Genomic DNA, 20920 nt, shown 5'->3' with positions numbered 1-20920 from the left:
ATGGTATGGCGGAAATACATGCGAGGTGGAGAAGATTGTGGGGAACTTTACATTTTTAACAAGATATATACTTTATTTTGTAGACAAGAAAACATTAAGATCATAAATATTTTTGAACTGAGGCTTTCCACTTCAACATCGGGAATAAATCTTCCATGCTCCTTTTTGGAGAGAAGAAAAATCAGCCTTCCCCGTTGGCTTCTCTTAAAAACCTGCAATAGAGGATGTAAATGTCTTGGAGCTCTTTGTCTTTACAGACGATTAGGGATCTTTACTATGACCTGGCGTTGGCGCGTTCGAAGTGTTTAGGCCTAGCTTCATAAACAAGGGTTACTACAGCCTCGTTCTCTCCGCACTGGGTTTTGAACAACTTATCTCCTGACAAAGCAAGGTTTGTCTTCAAGCCTCCATTAGGGCAAGTGTCTGATTCGCCGGGTGAAACGTGTACCTTCGGAAACCAGGAAATCTCCGACACGCGCGGAAGAACGATGTTCACTAACTAACCCAAACTGCACAGTCCGCCTTTACGGCAGGAAGGAATACAACCTCCAGGATGCATTTCTCTGGGCCGAAACGTCTCTCCTTGAGTCTGATTGGACGTGACAAAGCAAGGCATTGTGGGACTGTGTCCGTCGTCCAGTACACGGAGGCTAACTGGTCTCGCCCGGCTCCAGGAGCCACGTCCGGGGGGCTACGCCGGCCAGAGGCGCACGTCAGCGAAGATGGGCCAATCTCTCTCCTGCGCAGGCGCAGTGGTTCGGGAAGCGCCGGAAGCGCAGGGGGATGGGGCGGCGGTGACGCGAATCTGTCCGCGTTGGAGGGGCCGGGCCGCTGCCGTAGTTGCCGCGGCTGCCTCGTGACGTGGCACAGCCGAAGATTTAACGCCGGAGCCGGAGCTGCCCCGCCAGTCCTGGAGCAGGTCCTCATCCCGCTGTCCGGGAGCTTTTTCGGACACGCCGGCTAGCGAACCGTCCTCGCAGCCGTCTTTCTTCCTCAGCAGCTCTTTCCTCGCTGAGTTTTCTGGGAGCGTAAAAGGAGAAGGCCCGGGGACGCCCCAAACCCCTTTTGCTCCTGCCCATTGCAAGTGCCACTACCGCCATGGGCCTCACCATCTCCTCCCTCTTCTCCCGCCTCTTCGGCAAGAAGCAGATGCGCATTTTGATGGGTGAGTAAGGGCCTGAGGAAGGAGACAAGGCCCGGGTGGGGCGGACGGGTCTCTAAGCTCGGGGTGGCCTCGGGGCCTGTTTTTTTTTTTTCCCGGTCCTCTGTGGTGGGGGAGGGGCAGCGAGCTGGGGGTCGGGAGGAATTCCTAAAGGGGAACAATGGGGTGAAGGGTGGGGTGAAGGGTGGGCTGTCGCCGCAAAAGTGTTGAAGAGGATGGAAGTGGGCCGCGGGCAAGGTTTCCTCTTTCTGAGTTTGGCGTTTTTCTGCTTGTTTTATTGAAAGCCCGACACAATTGGGCGGAGATGTGAGGGTAGCGAACTCTCGGATCTTCCGAGCCCGGAAGAGGCTGGCGAGGCCCATTCTGAGAGAGCGATCTGGCTCCCTTCTTCCCGGGTGTGGGCAGCGGTCGGGAAGGAGGGGGAGGCCCGGCGACTCCAGCCTTCCTCCTCCCCCTTTCCGCCCCGTGTACACACTCTGCACACTCCCAACGCTGTGTAAGCGAGCAGTCGCCGACTGCCCTGAGCCGGCCCGGGCAGGAAGTGGCCAGGCCCAGTGCGGTGGCCCGGGAGCACCTAGCTTTCCGTGGAGTCCGGAATCCTCAGCGCGCTGTCTCTTCGCTAAACTTTGCTTCGCTCTGGATTCTGCCTCATATATATGTATACATATTCTTTTCCTTATTAATGTCCTTGAAAACTTGAGATTATCATGAATGTTTCTTTTGGCCAGTCTCAAGGGCTAAATATATTTGGTTTACCAGAGAGTTTTCAAAGTACGTAATTTTTATTCATCTGGCTAAAGTTTAATGGGGTGGGGGAGAAGGCTTAGAAACTTTTTTTTTAAGCTGGTGACAAGTTTTCAGTAAGTGAACATCATGACGCATAATTTTAGGGAGACCTTGTTAAGTAGTAATTACACGAGTGTTTTAAAAAAATCTTATGGAAGGTGGGCTTTTAAGAAATTGCTCTTTAGGGTCGGTGTTTTGCTCTGCTGAGGGAGCAGGGGCTTGTCACTTGAGTGATGTAAGCAGCGTCTCCCCGATGGTACTGTGAGTAGTTTTTACATCACAACTTACGTCTGTGAACCTAAATAATGCTATGAGGAGCCTCGCTTAATTTAAACATTGAGTTTTGTTGGTTCATTAGCTTGTTTTCTAGAGAAGTGGAGTTAAGGGGAGGTTTTATTTGAAAGTTCCCGGAAGCAAGGTTCAAGATACGCCACGGTTAAGGGTATGCACATTTGGTTCTTTTTTCACTTAACTCTAATTCCAGCTTACTCAAAATCCCTGAAACAATTGTTAATAATTTATTCTCAGAGATAAGTGAAAGTGTTTTCTCTTTCAAAGTTTATCAGATTTCAGTTGTGAAAAAATTATTTTTAGGAGGGTAAGTAAGCATAATGTTTGAGCTTTAAAAGTACCTGAAAATCGACAGTCCGAAGTATTTGAAGTCAATGGGAGACCTTTGGACTGTCATAAATGAATTTCCAGCGTGTTCTTTAAAGAGATTACCTAGTATGTGTTTCTGTTCTTGGAAAGTGTAGTGTGTTGTACTTGATAAGATTTCTTCTAACTTTTTGTTTTTCTTTTCTTCGGTCTTTTGTAATGACTGAAAGTTTCAGAAAAGAAAGGTAGAATTATGTATGGTCTAAGCACTTTCAAATATTGATATGTATTAGGGGAGCATTTCTCTCCCTTACTCCCCAGAAATGAAAGAAAGTGGAAGAAGAAAAATAACCGTGTCTTTGTGCAGGGAATAGAAGTCATGATTTGAAATTATTTAAATCATTTGATGTTAAATTTTCTATTAGGTTTGCTATTCTTGTTTTGCACTTTAATTCATGATAATTAGGTTTCCTTGATTAAATATAGTGAAATCACAAGGTCAACTTTTACGATAACTCATCAAACGAAGCATTAACCATATGGGGAGTATGTGTATGGATAGTGAAATAGGTGATTTGGAAGTTTGATCACTCATAGATTTTTATATCTAGCTTTATGAGTGATAGCATAAATAATCTTAATGTGTCTGCCCCATCCAAGTTTAGAATTACCAATTAAAGATTATTTTTCCATTATTAATGTTCTCTGACAGGCATATGTTCTTCCTTTTCCTTTATACGGCTTAGATAAAATTCATGCTTTCTTGAAGAGTCAGTGACTTTTTCAGATTTTACCATTTTAAAGTATTATTGAAAGATAGCAGGTAGCTAATGAATCTGGTTTGCCAAATTACTGTGGAGTTTTACATTTTATTCGTACACATGCTTTCCTGAAAGCTAAAGTAATTTTAAAAGATGTTTGAAGTTGCACTTTATGTTAACTAATTAAAAAATTTTAAATAACACAGTGTATTGAATGTAACATCAAACTATAGATTGATAGAAATTATTTAATTTGTCTCCAAAGGGAAAAATCACATGTGATTGAGCTTAAATTCAAAGTCAGTTACCACCTTAGATTTTTCATGTAGTTCCTTTATTATCCTGTGTTCAGTATGATCTCCATATTTTAATTTGTGATGAGATGTAATTTTGGTAAATGATTCCCTAAATGTTGTTTATATTTGAAAACAATATGTAGAGGAGTTATTAATTCTTCTCTCTTTAAACTTGCAAGTTATTGCCTGTTGAAAAGCTGAAAAAGTGTTGGCTTTCAAAAAATTGCTAATCCAGTGTAGATTTGTGTTATTTTACATGTGATTGGCTTTTTTGGACCATATATTTACTATGTAACTTAAAAATTTTGGTCTTGATTCTAAAAATAAGGTCCTTTTTGTTAAGTTTAGAAGATGTGAAAAAGAATAATTGGTATCTTATAATTCCACCATTCCACTCTATTTGTTATATTTACTTTTAGCCTTTAAGAAAAAGTTTTTGTTTCTCTAGAATTGTAGTTGTGGTATATAGCCTTGTGTTCTTTTTGACTTGGTTTATTATGACTTTTTCCTTAGGTCATTAACTGAAAACATAATTGCCAGCCTTTAAAAAAGGGGGGAGGTCTTCTGATTAGTTATATGATGGAGGGAAATGATAGAAGAGGCAAAAATCCTTAGCTTTATGCCATTAGATGTTGATGAAGCCACCCTTAGGTGCACCCTCATGTATTATTATGAGGTATTTCTATCAGAGACTGATAATTTGCTACTAATTAATAGCACAGTAATCAAAGTGATGACATCCCTGAGCTGTTGGGTAGAAGCAAAACCCAAGCTCATTATAATTTTCCTGTACACCTGTTCGCATCAGTGTCAGTTTTGATAACTGAACCTCTGAGGAATTAGATAAAATATTAATGTACTCTGGGTCCACCAAGCAAACCTGAGGGAAGAATGTTGATATATGAGTACTCTGGCATCAGGCCTAAGATTGTTTTTAATTAAAAAAAATTGAGATGTAGTTCACATAATACTCATTGATTTAAAGTGTATAATTCAGTGATTTTTAGTATATTCACAAAGTTGTATAACCATTAACACCACCTTTTTTTTGTTTGTTTTTTTTGGTGGCTCTGGGATCTTATTTCTCTGAGAGGGGATCTAACCTGGACCATTGCAGTGAAAGCCCCAAAAACTAACCGTTAGGCCACCAGGGAACTCCTACCACTGTGTTAATTCTAAATCATTTCATCAGCCCAGAAAGAAACGCCACCACTTTAGCAGTCACTCCTGCTCCTCATCGCTCCATCTTGCAACAAACCATTTTTCTGCTTTCTGTTGCTGTGGTCTTGTTTGTTCAGGATATATGTGGACTTTAGTGTCTGCCTTCTTTCACTGAACATGTTTCCAAGTTTCATTATACTGACACATTATCGCTTGTATCAGTACTCCATTCCTTTTTATGGCCCAATAGTAATTCCATTGTATGGATATATTCCACAGTTTGTTTATCATTCATCAGTTGATGGAAATGTAGTTTTCACATTTTGGTTCTTACAAATTATGCTACTATGAACATTCATGCAGTTTTTGTGGAGGCATATATTTTTAATTCTTGTGGGTAAATTAGCTAGGAATGGGACTGTTGGGTTATTCTTAATTATGTTTACATATTGAGGAACTGACAAACTTTTTCAAAAGCAGCTACACCTTTTCACATTCCTGCAGCTATGTATGGATCTAGTTTCTCGAAAAGATCTTGTGTTTTAAAATCTGTTTTACTACTCCTGTGACTCTGAGAACATTTCTGAATTTCAAAAATGGAGAGTTATTGTGAGGGTTAAATTACAAAATGTATGCAGTCACCTGGTATTGTGTTTGGAACACAATAAGGACTTGATTTTTAATTATTTAAAAATTATTATGAAGTTTATTTTAAGCTTCCTTGTAGAAAATCTGAAAGAAAAACAAAACATGAAGAAAAATATCCTAACTGAAACCTGACTTACTGAAAATATACTTGTTTCTTTTCAGTCTTTTTTCTTTTTTGCATTTGGTTTTTTCCCAAGTTGAGGTAATTGCAATCTATTTTCTTTGACTTAAAGTATTTCTAATGATTGCCAAAAGATTTGGGGGACAGTTTTGCTGCTTTTGACTGTTCCGTCGAAGTGTAGGTCCAGTCAAGGAGAACAAGTAATTCCAGTATATCTTTCAAAACAGTGACTTGTTTATGAGGGTGAGAGGGAGGGGGAGGACATTACTGGCCTGTACAGATTAGAGTCTTATCTTGGCTAGTTGAGGATTGGTTATAGCTTCATTTCGTGGAGAAATCTCATTGCCAAATATTGCAACATTAAGAAAATACATACTTAAGAAATCACTAAAGTGGCACAGAATTGTTATACTAACATTTTTTTGAATATAGAACTATATAATGAGTGATGATATACATTAATGCATCTTAAACTTCATGATAAAAATACCTCAAAACTTATGGCTTGCATTTATACACACTTATTTTAGATGCAACTCAAAAAAGATAATCTTTGTGATTTTAGAGTCTTGTATATGGCTGTGAGTCACTTAACTCTTGTCTTAAAATTTTAAAAATAGCTTACAGATGCTTAAAAAAACTTTATGGATGCACTATTTTTGTAAATGCTTTCCTCTTTTTTCAATTAAAATAAACATATAAAATATTGTCTCTTAAGCATTCATCCTGATGAGTTTTCACTAGTCCCAACAGTTTTTAGTAAAGGAAAGACATTACTTGGGAAATATTTTCTTTTTAATGAAATCAATACATGTTTATTGTGTAAAAAGGCTCTATACTCTGTCTAGAGTAGAAAGATATTAATTATGCATACAAACAGGTATAAATTGTCATTTAAAGAAAAGTTTAATTACCTGAATGTTTTGTATAACCTAAAGTAGTTATGTAATCAGTATTTGTTCTGGATTTCTTTCATTCCTTGTCAATATTTTTGGACTAACATTGTTTTTAAACTAAGACTTGAGGTCCAGTTGGACCTCCAGTGAGGACAGGTGTATACATGAGTTCTCCAAACTAAACACAAATTAAAAAAAAATTTTTTTTTTGTTAATTAATTTTTGGCTGTGCTGGGTATTCACTGCTGCCCGTGGGCTTTCTCTAGTTGTGAGTGGGGGCTACTCTCTAGTTGCGGTGCACTTGTGGCTTCTTGTTGCAGAATATGGGCTCAGTAGTTGTGGTGCACGGTTTTAGTTGCCCTCTGGCATGTTGGATCTTAGTTCCTGGACCAGGGATCAAACCCCTGTCCCCTGGGTTGGGAGGCGGATTCTTAACCACTGGACCATCAGGGAGTCTCCCTACAAGTGTTTTTTCTAATCAGCATTTGTTTCAGTTCTTCTGACTTGGGCTAATGGTATTTGGACTTAGCTAAAGGTGAATTTTGCTTTATTTTAAAATTTGATAAAAACTGCCTGAAGAGGATTTAGACTCAAGATACTTAAAGCTTTTTCCACCAATGAAAAGATACTGTTGTTCATCCCTTCGTCCTCTGTATTTTTATTGAGAATGCTAAACTAACGTAGCTGCTTGTGTTTCCTTGTGTATCTTTTTAAAGTTATGTTTTCTGATATGTTTGCTACTGTTCCATAGTTAAAAAATAAAACAGGGGCTTCCCTGGTAGTCCAGTGGTTAAGACTCTGCCCTTGCTCTGCGGAGTAACACGGGTTCGATCCATCCCTAGATGAGAATAAAGCAGTTCCTGTTAATGGTTTGTTTTTCTTATGTCCATAAGTGAGGGCTTAGAGTGTGGCTCTTAACTTTAAGTGTCAATAATATTTTGCATAGAATAAACAGTTTCAGTATGAAGAAGTGGGGAACAGTGATTAGAGGATACAGGAGTAAGACAGCATAAAATGCCTGCGTCTCCATGGAGATTGTTTTTTAAACTGCCTTTTATTTAATATGTAGTTGTCTTTTACCTGGCTTCCCTGGTGGCTCAGATGGTAAAGAATCTATCTGCAATGTGGGAGACTCCAGTTCAAACCCTTTCTTTTTTTTATCTTCTACCAGTGCTCTTTATTTCTCCATATGGATTCACATTATTATCTAGAGTCCTTTCACGTAAGTTTGAAACTCCGTTTAGTATTTTTTTGTAGGATAGTTTTACTAGTAACAAATTATCTTAGTTTTTATTTGGAAACGTCTTACTTTCTCATTTTTGAAGGATAGTTTTGCTGGACGTAGGATTCTTGATGGATGTTCTTTCTTCCATTACTTTGAATATAACATCCTGCTGCCTTCTGGCTTCCATAGTTTCTGATGAGAAATCAGCATTTAATCTTATTGAGAGTCTTCTGCACATGATGAATCATTTTCTCTCTTGCTGCTTTCAAGATTCTTTCTTTCTCTAGCTTGCAGCACTTTGTTTACAATCTAAGTGTTAATTTTTTTTGTAGTTCATCCTACTTCGAGTTTTTTGGCTTTTGGGGTGTGTAGATATTAGTGTTTTTCATTAACTTTGGAAAGTTTTCAGTCACTGTTTCTTCAGACATTCTTTCTCTTTCCTTTTCTGGGGCTCTCATTATGCATATTTTGGTATCCCTGATGGTGTCCCTCTGGTCTCTGATACTCCGTTTACTTCATTATTTTTTTTTTCCTTTTCCTCAGTGTGAATAGTCTCAGTTGACCTATCTCAAAGCTCATTGATTACTTTTTTTTCCAGCTCAGATATGCTGTTGAACTCTTGGTGGTGTTTTTCCATTTCGATATTGTACTTTTTAACTCCAGAGTTTCTGTTTGATTGTTTTTAATAGTTTTCATATCTCTTTAATGACATACTTTCTCATACTTTCCTGTAGCCCTTTTTTCTTTTTAAAATTTTATTATGTTTTATTAATAAAATAATAAAATATTATATTAATTTTGGGGGAGTATAATTGCCTTACAATTCCAAGGAGATCTTAAAGCTCTCCCCATTTTAGGATACAGAACAGATAGGATTGTTATATAGGTAGAAGGAATTTGAATAGCCTACTCTAGTCTTTGATTTCATTTTGGACTAACTGATAAAAGTTAAACTACTTGCACAGGAATGTAAATTAGATACATTAGGTGATTTCAGTTTTTTTTTTTTTTTTTTAACAGCATGGGTTTCCTTTGTTAAGTCATGCTCTGAAGTAAAATATTCTTGCTTAAGTCAATACTTAGTTGAATTGATTTTAAAATCTGTGATAGTGTTCATGTAGGTGACCAAATGTGATTGCTTAGATGAAGAATCCGTTCAATGAGGTTATTAGGTATTGACCTTCCATTTTTGAAGGCTTTAGCAAATAATGTAGTATGTGCAGATTTTCAAAGATTCATGCTTTTCTCAGAAGCAAGTACATTCCTCCCTACTTATATCCACCTGCCTCAAAGGAATTTTAAGAATTTAGGCATTACTTACATTGGAGATGAGCATGACAGGGCAGTTTTAACAACCCAAATTAACCAGTCTTTTGTATCACTTCTGCATATTTGATGTTGAAATGGATTAAGATACGGGTAAAGTTGGCCTCATCTTTATAATTTAAGAAGGGCATAGTTATATACAGTTTTTCCTCTAACATTAAGACCTTTACTTAAAATTTTCTTGTTATATTAAAGGGAATTGACTTTGTCAGTCTTAAAGATTGCTCTTAATTTGTTCTTATGTGTTCTCTGATCCCATTTCTAATTTGTGTTTTTTAAAATGGTAGTATTTCATAGAATTAATGAGGACTTGAAAGAGATCTTAGATTACTTGATCAGGTCCCTTTATTTTATAGCTAATTTCTCTGACCTCTTTTCCTTAAGTGACCCCATGCTCTCTCTCTAGGTCTAGAAAGGAAAATGGAAATGGCTTTTTTAGGAAGTGTAGTCTTCGTGAGCTAGAAATGAGGTGATTTCATTTCTAATTCATTAGTGCCTTGACGAGTCAACTTTTGCTTTCAAACTAAAAATTTGTTGTAAAATTGTATCTTGGTGTGTCCTTTTGGTCCAGATTTAAAATCTGTAATGTCTTTTTCTAGTTGGATTGGACGCTGCTGGCAAGACGACCATTCTGTATAAACTGAAGTTAGGGGAGATAGTCACCACCATTCCTACCATTGGTAAGAAGGTTTACAGTGACTTTTATTTATATCACAGTAATGTATTATAAAGTGAAATAGAATACAGTTTAATTTTGACTTTTTTTAAGAGTAGTTTTTGGTTCACAAAAAAATTGAAAGGAAACTACAGAGATTTCCCGAATGTCCTCTTCCTCTGCACATGCATTGCCCTCTCCATCATCAATATCACTTGTTTTATCAATTAATAAACATACATTAACACATCGTAATCATCCGAAGTCCATATACTTAAGGTTTGGTACATTGTGTGGGTTTGGACAAATGTACCATTAATAACATATATGCATCATTGTATCTGTCTTGGGTTTTTACCTTTGTTGATTATGTATTCAGTCAGTTCAGTCGCTCAGTCATGTCCGACTCTTTGCGACCCAATGAATCGCAGCACGCCAGGCCTCCCTGTCCATCACTAACTCCCGGAGTTCACTGAGACTCAGGTCCATCGAGTTGGTGATGCCATCCAGCCATCTCATCCTCTGTCATCCCCTTCTCCTCCTGCCCCCAATCCCTCCCATCATCAGAGTCTTTTCCAATGAGTCAACTCTTCGCATGAGGTGGCCAAAGTACTGGAGTTTCAGCTTTAGCATCATTCCTTCCAAAGAAATCCCAGGGCTGATCTCCTTCAGAATGGACTGGTTGGATCTCCTTGCAGTCCAAGGGACTCTCAACAGTCTTCTCCAACACCACAGTTCAAAAGCATCAATTCTTCGGTGCTCAGCTTTCTTCACAGTCCAACTCTCACATCCGTACATGACCACTGGAAAAACCATAGCCTTGACTAGACGGACCTTTGTTGGCAAAGTAATGTCTTTGCTTTTTAATATGCTGTATTAGGACTTAAAAAAAAACAAAAACCAATTCTGAGGGAATTCCACAATCAAAGGGGTTTTCTGAATGACACTGTGCACAATGGTCTTCTCTTTTTTTCTTTTATGTAGGTTTTAATGTGGAAACAGTAGAATATAAGAACATTTGTTTCACAGTATGGGATGTTGGTGGTCAAGATAAAATTAGGCCTCTCTGGAGGCATTACTTTCAAAATACCCAGGTAAGTAAGGAATGCTATACATTTTATAACTTCTCTTTATATGTTTCATGTTATAAAGTTTAATAAATACTGTTTACTTGGATATTCGTGTTCACTCTGTGAGTTGGCATTCTTCTTATCAGTACTTCCGTGTTCTTCAGTGGACTCTCTCCTTCGTGCCTTTGTAGACTAAATTACCTAGGGTAGAAAAGTTAAATAATTATCATAGTAATATTTTGGAAGGTGAATTGGGATGGCTCTCAAGATTGAATTAGATGTCTTATCAGTAGTTCTGTTGGTTTCATTCTTAGTGTAGAATCTTAGAAGTAAGATCTTTCTTCTAAAAGTATAGCTTTCTGTCATTGTAGTTTTTAATGAATGTACTGCAGTGAGGGCCCTAAGGCTTCACCAAGTACACCAGCTCCAAGTAAATATAATATGCCTAGTCGCTGTTAACGGACAAGGCAATGGCACCGCACTCCAGTACTCTTGCCTGGAAAATCCCATGGACGGAGGGCCTGGTGGGCTATAGTCCATGGGGTCGCAAAGAGTCGGACACGACTGAGCAACTTCACTTTCACTTTCATTTAACTCAGTGAAGAGTTTATTAAGATACATGAGGAAAAAATATAGAAGCTCTAACTTCTCTGTTGATTTGTGAAGTATTTTTGTATTATCATGTAGTATGTATGATACTAACATGGAAGAGACTTTAGTGATCCTGTGGAGCAGGAATTCTGCAATTTGATTGCATATTAAAGTCACCTGGAGAATATTAAAAGCCTCAAAAACCTAAGCATAATACCTGACCACTTGATTCAGAATCTCTGGCAACATAAACTAGACATCAGTAGTGTTTCTCAAACTTTAACCTGCCTATGAATCACCTGGGTATTTGTTAAAATACAGGTCAGTTCAGTGGGACCTGGCTGAGTAAGGCTTGAGATTCTTCATTCCTAGCATATTCTCACATGATGGTGCTAATGCTGCTGGTTTGGGACCTTAGGCTCCAATCCTGGGTTTTTCAGCAGTAGCATTTTTGACATTTCAGGATGGTTAATTCTTTGTTAATGAGTATAGAGAGGGCTCTCCTTTGCATTCATTGTAGAGTGGTTGGCAGCATTATTGGCCTTTATCCACTAGTTGTAATCTACCCAGTCATAGTCTCCCCTGCCCAGTCCAGTTGCAACAACCAAAAATGTCTCCACGTATTGCAAAATATTTCCTGGAGACAAAATTGCTCCCTCTTAAGAACCACTGTGGTAGTCTTAACTCTTATATATGAGGAAACTGAAGCTTGGAATGACAATTAAGACTGGAGAGCTGGTTCTTGTTTTACATTTTCAGTTAAGTAGGTCCCAACTCTGGTGATTTCTACCACATGAGGGGTTTCTTACTAGTTTTTGTTTACTACTGGAGTTGATAAAGGTTTGTAAAAAACAGTAATGTGTGATGTTACAAGCACTTCCTATGTTTACCATGTGCAAATGTCATATTTGATTCCACTTCTTATAACATTGTATACAAGTGAGATTTATTGCCACCAGGTAGCAGTGAATACTCCAGGTGAATGGCTGAAACAATCAGGTTTAAGTAGCACGTCATGTTAAGTAAATGACATACTTTTATTAAAAAATAAGAGTATTTCTGTTCATTAACATGAAAGTGAAAGTATCAGTTGCCCAGTTGTGTCTGACTCTTTCTGACACCAGGCACTGTAACCTACCAGGCTCCTCTGTCCATGAGCTTCTCCAAATAAGAATACTGGAGTGGGTTGCCAGTCCCTTCTCCAAGGGGAATCTTTGTGATCCAGGGATCAAACCTGGTTCTCCCACATTGCATGCTGATTCTTTACCATCTGAGCCACAGGGAGGCCTATTCATTAACATAGCTGTGGTTAGAAAATGTTTTAACGTGAGTTATATTTTAAAACTTTGTTGTTGAAGTTTTCAAATATATACAAATGTAAAGAATAGCATAATACTCCCACATATGTATTACTCAACTTCAGTTATTAGGATATGGACAGTATTGTTTAATTGATACTCCTTTATTATATATTCTGCCTTCTGGATTGTTTTAAAGTAAGTCATAGGCATTTTTTAGAGAACACACTTTTGAAATAAATTTGGTATGATATAAAACTGGTAATCCTAAACCTTTAATTCTTTCTAACTTAATTTTTATAATTTTATTGAAGTATAATTGATTTATAGTGTTTTAATTTCTGCTGTACAGCAAAGTGACTTAGTTATACAGACATATATTCTTTTACATGTTCTTTTCCATTATGGTTTGCCACGAGGCATTGAATATAGTTACCTGTGCTATACAATAAGACCTTGTTTATCCATTCTATATATACTGGTTTGCATCTGTTAATTCCAGGCTCCCAGTCACCCCCATCTATCAACCACAAGTCTGTTCTCTATGTCTGTGAGCCTGTTTCTGTTTTGTAGATAACGTTGGTTTATGTTCTATTTTAGATTCCACATGTAAGTGGTGTCGTATGGTATTTGTCTTTCTTTTTCTTGACTTCCTTCACTTAATATGACCTGTAGGTCCTCCATGTTGCTGCAAATGGCATTATTTTATTCTTTTTTACAGCTGAGGAATTTCTGTTGTATATATGTGCTACATCTTCTTTAATCCTTTCATCTGTTGATGGACGTAGAGATTGTTTCCATGTTTTTAAGCCTTTAACTCTCGACCAAAGGTAATCCTGGTCGTATTCCTTGACTTGTTTAGACTGCTATTTAATTTTCTTTTAACTTGTAATTAGACTCATTCCTGGCCTCTCTGGACCACCCTAGAATTGAAAGTTCAAGTACTTCTTCCCAGGGACCTCCAGGCTGCTGGAGAAAGCTTTATGATTACCTGATGTAATCACCACTATCCTTTTAAAGCTATCTTTTGCAACATTCATGATAAGTTCTTTTAGAAGCTAATTATTCCATTTAACTATACTTTCTCTAACTTATATTAACAATCCATGACACGTTGTTTATTGCAGTAAATTCCTCTTTGTATAATTGAAATTATTTTCCTATTCTAAACAAATAAGTAAATATTTGGCTTTTTAAGTAGTCTTTTCTTAGACTAGCCATTTTTAGAATCCTAACTTTTCTAGCCTCTTGATTCTGTGCTGTCTCAGGAAGTGAATAACTTAAACTTATTTCTAAAATAACCTTCCCTCTCAAGGTTATGTTGGGACTGACAGTGTTATTTGCATTTTAAACAATAAAAATAGATTGTTAGTAGTCCAGATAAAATTAGATCCGTTTAGAGGCATTACCTCTTCTAGAGAAGTAGGTTCTAAAAAGGACTAACCTTCGGGATAGGAGGAAAAGGAGACAGTTACTAAATGCCTGTGATATGCCAAATACAAATGTTAGATTCTTTTATACCTCTGTGATTATGTTTAATCTTTAATAGGCTTAAAAAGTTAGTATTTTATTTTATAGAATAGGAGGCATGTTCAAAGACTAGGTAATTTATATAATTAATAACCAGTGCAAGTCTTTGTGACCCCATGGACTGCAGCACACCAGGCTTCCCTGTCCTTCACTATCTCCTGTAGTTTTCTCAGACTTAGGTCCATTGAGTCTATGATGCCATCCAACCATCTCATTTTCTGTTGCCCCCTTTTCCTCCTGTCCTCAATCTTTCTCAGCATTAGGGCCTTTTCCACTGAGTCAGCTCCTCACATCAGATGGCCAAAGAATTGGAGCTATAGCTTCAGCTTCAGCATCAGTCCTTCCAGTGAATATTCAGGGTTGATTTCCTTTAGGACTGACTGGTTAGATCTCCTTCAGTCCAGGGGACTCTCAAGAGTCTTCTCCAACACCACACTTCAAAAGCATCAATTCTTCGGTCCTCAGCCTCTTTGTGGTTCGCCTCTCACATCTGTACATGACTACTGGAAAAACCCATAGCTTTGACCATATATGGACCTTTGTCAGCTAAAGTAATGTTGCTGGTTTTTAACATGCTGTCTAGGTTTGTCATAGCTTTTCTTCCAAAGAGCAAGCATCTTAATTTTTGGCTGCAGTCACCACAGAGATTTTGGAGCCCAAGAAAATAAAATCTACCCACTACGATATACTGGCTCTCAAAGCACCAAAATTTTTTTCAAAGGGTAGAGTGTTTAAAATGATTTCCTGCAGAGATAAAGGAAATGGGCTTGAAGTTTTCTAGACCAAAAGAAGGTATGTGTCATTTAATGTCCGTAGCCTGAAATACTTATTGGCATGGTGCTTAGCAAGCTTTATGATAATACCGAGATGATTAATCCCTCAGTGAATTTAATGTGATGACTTACACAAATAATAGCACAAGACAGTTTGTGATAAAGTGACAGAAGATTAAAAATACTTGGGTCAGGTTGTGGGGAGAATAATAATACTTGGTACAATAGGGATATATTTTAACAAATCTGCCCTGTCTCTCTCTAACCTAAAATTGTATACTTTTCCATTTGAAAGTTTTTGGAAGAATCTTAATTCAGCTAATTCCTTCCCAATTAGTATAAAATTCTAATTCTTTTGTAGTATAAATTTCTAATATATGACTATCTTTTAAGAATGGCTACTGTCTTCTTTTTTGTTAAGAATTTCTTACTTGATCAAGTCATTCTTGAATTTTTCTTGATATAGTTCGCTTAAAACTTTCTTGCCCTGATTCTGGAACTGGCAGGCAGCATTCTAGAGTAAGACTTTCTTTTTATATGAACCATATAAAAACTACTGAAGTGCCCTCCTTCCTCTTTTTTTAGTTTCATTTTGTGCATGCCTTCGAGTAAGCTAATTCAGTTAGTAAATTGAATCTTTAGGATTGTCCTTTGATCTAAATTGGATTGTCCTTCCTTTATACTTCTGTGCCCCTTTGTGGCCATTTTGTTACTAATACTTACCTGCACTTAAAGTTGCAAGGGCAGGGGAAAGGGATAAAGTTTATTCTTTAGTGTGGTTGGAAAAAGAGTAAGGGTTTGTTTTTTTTGGAAATAGCATTGATAAGTTAAAAATCACAAATAGTGCTCAAATCTGTTTTTAGTTTTTATTGCTCTGTCTTTTCTTTTTTTTTTTAAAGTAAGAAAACTTTCTTCCTAGCACTTAACTCTTGATATAGTCTTGCTGCCTGTATATTTAGGTTTCATGTTTATTTTGTGTTTTAAATTTAACTTATAATTTATTTAAACAATTTTTCTTCAGGGTCTTATTTTTGTGGTAGATAGCAATGATCGTGAAAGAATTCAGGAAGGAGCAGAAGAGCTGCAGAAAATGGTGAGAATATTTTTTAAATTTATCATTTATAAGATAACGTTATTTTCTGAGTGACAGTGGTGATATTAGTGGTCAGTACATTTTTACTGTAATCTGATTACATTAGTGAGCTTAGAAAGAACCTTGAGGAACTATATTCACAGGTTCTTAAGACTGCACATGAAAATTTATACTCATGAATGAGTGACTGCTTCAGCAAGTTGGGAGGAAAGCCCAGTGTGTAGAATGCTCTGTGGATGACTCTCCCATTTTGAAGTGTTTGTGACCTTGGAATCCTTGTTCCCAAGGTCATTGGGTTCAGTTTTCTCTATACTGTACCTATAATATATAACTTCAAAATGTTTTGTAATATCAACCATGATAAAAAATTCCAGCTAAAGGATATAGCATTTTGGTTGATGGTGGCATTTTGGCCTTGCCATATATTAGATTAATATTTTCGTATATTCATATTGTTAAAAATCCTGGGGGGGCGATTGTTGAGGAACTTTGCCATGGTTTCAGACTTACAGCTGTGAAATATTTACTGAAATATTATCATTCATTGCTCCTAAGAATGTTGAGTGAAGTTTATAAAACCCTAGTGCTGTTTTATGTGTAACTGGTGCTTTTTATGTCTCAGTCAAATATTACCCCTTCTACTCTTTTTTTTTTCCCCATCTTTTTTTGGTAAAGTTTTATTGATATAATTCACATACCATAACTTCACTCATTTGATATATAGAAGTCAATGGTTTCTAGTATATAAAATTGTATAATCATTACCACAGTTGAATTTTAGAACATTTTCATCACCTCCAAAAGAAATCCTATAAACATTAGCATTCGTCCCCCATACCTTCCCTCCACTCCACACTCCCCTGTATATATGCATATGGTCTTTTGTTAACGTTTTAAAAGGTTCTTTCACTTTGTACTTAGCATAAGTTTCCAAGTTTTGTCTCATATCAGTATTTGATTCCTACCAGCTTCAGCTTTTGGTATTATTCTTATATTTTTCATGATACTACTATGCCCTAATCACTATATTATTTTCCCACTGTTTGATCCAGCTGACTAGAAAGTATAAAAGTCCAGAAAGACTCACCATGTAAATAAGTTTACAATTAAATACCATAAAGTTCTCCCATAAATGTTTATTCCTATGTGTGTTTCTTGTCCTTGCCAGTCCTCGTCCTCTGTGGGTAACTGTCAAGACTGAATGAATTATTTACCTTAACAAAGTATAGGATGATTTACTTAAGAGAATAGTTTTGTTATACTTGTAGGTGTATGATTATTGGTTCGATGTTTGATAATGTATGTAATGTTGAATAAATGATGTATATATTTAGGAAGACAGTGTTTTACCTAGTTTGTACAACAATTGAATTTTGATTTGATAGTTGTTAAAGTCTTAGTTTTCATTTTTAGCTTCAGGAAGATGAGTTGCGAGATGCAGTGTTGCTGCTTTTTGCAAACAAACAGGACTTGCCGAATGCTATGGCCATTAGTGAAATGACAGATAAATTAGGTCTTCAGTCCCTTCGTAACAGAACAGTAAGTATTTGGAGTTTCAATTATTAGGATAATTTTTTAAGCTAGTATTTAGTTTAAATATTTATAACTTACTTGTCCTCTTTGAAACGGGTAGTGAGCACATCTTTTTAAAAGCTACAGGGACTCCCCTGGCAGTCCAGTGGTTAAGACGCCACTCTTCACTGCAGGGAGCATGGGTTCAAACCCTGGTTGGGGAAACTAAGATCCCTCATGCCTTGCAGTGCAGCCAAAAAAAACCTATAAGAGACTCTTGCTTATATAAAAATGAGCTCTTTTAGGCTTTATTTTAAACCTATCTTTTATATAACTCTGCAGTACATATTTTGTGGTTAGGTTTTCTTTTTAAAACTCCTATATTTATGAGCTATATTTTAAATACTATTTGGTACTGTTTTCATGGTAGCACTAAACTTGTGCAGAGACTATAACTATGATATTAAACAAGTTTTGAGTTTTGAATTATAACAAATATTTATTTTCTCTCCAATAGCTTATCATTTTAGATCAGTTGTTTAAGTATCAGCAAAATACAATATACTATTTTATATATAAAAATATCACAAACTGTTTTTGTAGTTTGTGCTTTACAATAGTTTTTCATTAACTTGTCAACAAGGCAAATACTGTGGTATGACAATAACTGTATTCACGGTTTAACATGCCCCAGGCTAATTTAAATAGGACAGACTAAACGATGCCAGTTTTTCACGCTGCTGCTGCTGCTAAGTCGCTTCAGTCGTGTCCGACTCTGTGTGACCCCATAGACGGCAGCCCACCAGGCTCCCCCGTCCCTTGAGATTCTCCAGGCAAGAACACTGGAGTGGGTTGCCATTGCCTTCTCCAATGCGTGAAAGTGAAAAGTGAAAGTGAAGTCGCTCAGTCGTGTCTGACCCTCAGCAACCCCATGGACTGCAGCCTACCAGGCTCCTCCGTCCGTGGGATTTTCCAGGCAAGAGTACTGGAGTGGGGTGCCACTGCGTTCTCTGTTCCATGCTGAGGAGATATGAATTCATGCTTTTTCCCAGCCTTCTAGGTTATTAGGGTCTTTGGTGTTCAAGTAATAATTGGCAGCATATGGTAGACTTGAAGTGACTTTGCAACATTAAAAGAAGGTCTTTATTTTAAGCAAAATAAAACTGGTCAATAAAGAAAATTAATAAATCATCCCATAAAGATAATTAAATTACTTTCTAGGTCTTCTTCTTGGTATTTGTAAATTTTCATGGCATTTGATATAGTTACTGGAGATAACATTCGTAGACATTTTAAAGAGTGGAACTTTTGGGGTGCATGAGACTAAAGACAGTGAAATTCTTGGAAAAGCTTGCCTCTGAAATATCAGCAATCCCTACTCTTTGAAAATTTTGCTTCCTCTACTCTGAACTTAGTTTTATGAGAAACAAGGACCAACTGGGTATTATTAGTTATTAATACAAATCTTCCTGTGAACATTCAGATAATGTAGTAGTTGGTTAAATGTAATGAATGAGTAGCAGAACTTCTTTTCCTCTGCCCATTATTGATTCCTAGCTTCCATCAGCCTAGCTTACCTTGGTGGGTTTGGATATGATAGCTAATTAGTTCTGTGCTAGATGTAAAGAGTGCATATGCAGATGATTTATGATTTTTAACCCTCAGCAGTTATATGCTTTTTATATTTTATTGGATATAAAATTAGTCATTTGTGAGATATAATAATACTTTACCTCACTGACAACTTTAGTTCCTATGACTTTATATATTTTATCCCTTTTTTTCTATTTATTTATGGTACCTACTAATTCCCCTGAAAAATAATTTTCTGAATAAGAAATTTTAAACATTGATTATATAATCAAGCATTTTCTTGTTGTCCTTTCTTTACAGTGGTATGTTCAAGCCACTTGTGCTACACAAGGAACCGGTCTGTATGAGGGACTTGACTGGCTGTCAAATGAGCTTTCAAAACGTTAAATGAAGCTGGATATCTAACCAAGGACATGTTTGATAGAATTGGTCTAGGCTTGTTACAACAAAATTAGTTTGCATCTTGGTTATTAAACAGTATCTGGGACTGGTTTGGGCAGAATATTACTGCGTTTAAACTTATTTTGTTGCCAATTATTGTTTACCAAGTGTAATGTTGCCATTTAGCAATATGCTTGGTTTTAAAGAGATTCTCCTTAACTTGGGAAAAAAAAAAGTGTCCTCTTTTAATTTTACTTCCCTTAAGCCTAAATGCCTGGACTTAGCTAATGTGACACCTTTTAAATAAATCCATTTTGAATGTTTTTTTTTTTTGAGCCCACAGGAATAATGTTTTAAAGTTACCCCTTGCTACTTTAATGATACCTTTATCATTCCTGGGACAGTCTGCTGATTTAAAAAAATGTAGCATTCCATTTGTATTTATTTTCCCCCCTTGCCAAAAAGATTTTTTAATACTGCTTGTACCAGCCAGGGAAATGCTCCGAAACACTATTCAGATCTTGCACTGAGGAACTTCTATTTTTACCCCCATTGTTATTGACTCCTGGCTTCCATCAGCCAAGCTTACCTTGGTGTGGTTTAGATTTGATAATTAATTCTGTGCTAGATAAAAAGAGTGCATATGGAGATGATTTTTAATCCTCAGCAGATTGTCTTCCTTTATATTGTATCTTTTTTATGTTGCATGTTGCTTTTGGTATCAGCCTGACTCTTTGCCCAGTATATGATAGTTCTGCTGATGTTTTATTGTTTATTGGTGAACATATCTTCATTAAGAGTTTTTGGAAAACTCATCAAACTCAATAAGTTTTCTTCATAACCCATTTGGAATTATTCCTAATAAAATGATAAAAACATTTAATGGTGTTTGTTTTTCCTGAGTCTTGAAGATGTTTGAAATGGATTTTTCTTATTTAGCAGAGTTGATTTGCATTTATTACATACTGTGAACAGTCATACAGATCCCACTGAGTTTATTGTTTGAATTGGAAGTAAAATACGGGTTGCTAAACATGTGTATAACAGAGTGGGGAGCAGCTTCAAAAATTTAGTGTTCTTTGATAAAATGCCATTTTGATGCTGTACATTTCTAAAGTCAGATCAAGAGTAAAAAGCTGTAATAAAATGAACTACCCCCAAAGTATATATGCACGTATTTGTTTCACAGCTCACATTAGTTAAAAAACATCCAAGTGTTGTTTGCATGGCGTAATACATAGGTTGTTAGTGATGCTGCTCCCCTATGTAGGAGAACAAAGTTCACAAGCACTTTTCTTTTTTAGTTGTCACAAATTTCAGAACTTCTGCAGAAAGTGACTAATTCTTTGCCATAAGGTATGTACCTCATGAACTTAATCTGTGAAGTTACTAAGAACTCAACTTGGTAACCCAATGAGTAACTTGGTTTTTGACTATATATATTT

The 20920-nt window shown here is 36.7% G+C and overlaps 1 protein-coding gene across 1 annotated transcript; it reads left to right on the top strand.

Moving 5' to 3' along the window:
- The first annotated feature begins 696 nt into the window (after nt 1-696).
- On the top strand, nt 697-20358 carry ARF4 (ADP ribosylation factor 4). Its single transcript, XM_027523940.1, has 6 exons — nt 697-1165; nt 9579-9659; nt 10619-10728; nt 15918-15989; nt 17403-17528; nt 19395-20358. The coding sequence occupies exons 1-6, from the start codon at nt 1099-1101 to the stop codon at nt 19479-19481; spliced, it is 543 nt and encodes a 180-aa protein (XP_027379741.1). The 5' UTR covers nt 697-1098; the 3' UTR covers nt 19482-20358.
- Nucleotides 20359-20920: the final 562 nt, after the last annotated feature.

This window comes from Bos indicus x Bos taurus, chromosome 22 (assembly GCF_003369695.1).
Source record: "Bos indicus x Bos taurus breed Angus x Brahman F1 hybrid chromosome 22, Bos_hybrid_MaternalHap_v2.0, whole genome shotgun sequence".
Lineage (NCBI taxonomy): Eukaryota > Metazoa > Chordata > Mammalia > Artiodactyla > Bovidae > Bos > Bos indicus x Bos taurus.
This window is presented reverse-complemented; position numbering and strand designations above follow the sequence as displayed.

What these genes read in the sequence shown, in the direction of transcription:
- ARF4 (XM_027523940.1), top strand. Translation starts at nt 1,099, where the DNA reads ATGGGCCTCACCATCTCCTCCCTCTTCTCCCGCCTCTTCGGCAAGAAG. An exon ending in ATTACTTTCAAAATACCCAG is followed by an intron (nt 10,729 to 15,917) that starts GTAAGTAAGGAA and finishes ATTTTTCTTCAG; the next exon opens with GGTCTTATTTTTGTGGTAGA. An exon ending in CAGAAGAGCTGCAGAAAATG is followed by an intron (nt 15,990 to 17,402) that starts GTGAGAATATTT and finishes TTTCATTTTTAG; the next exon opens with CTTCAGGAAGATGAGTTGCG.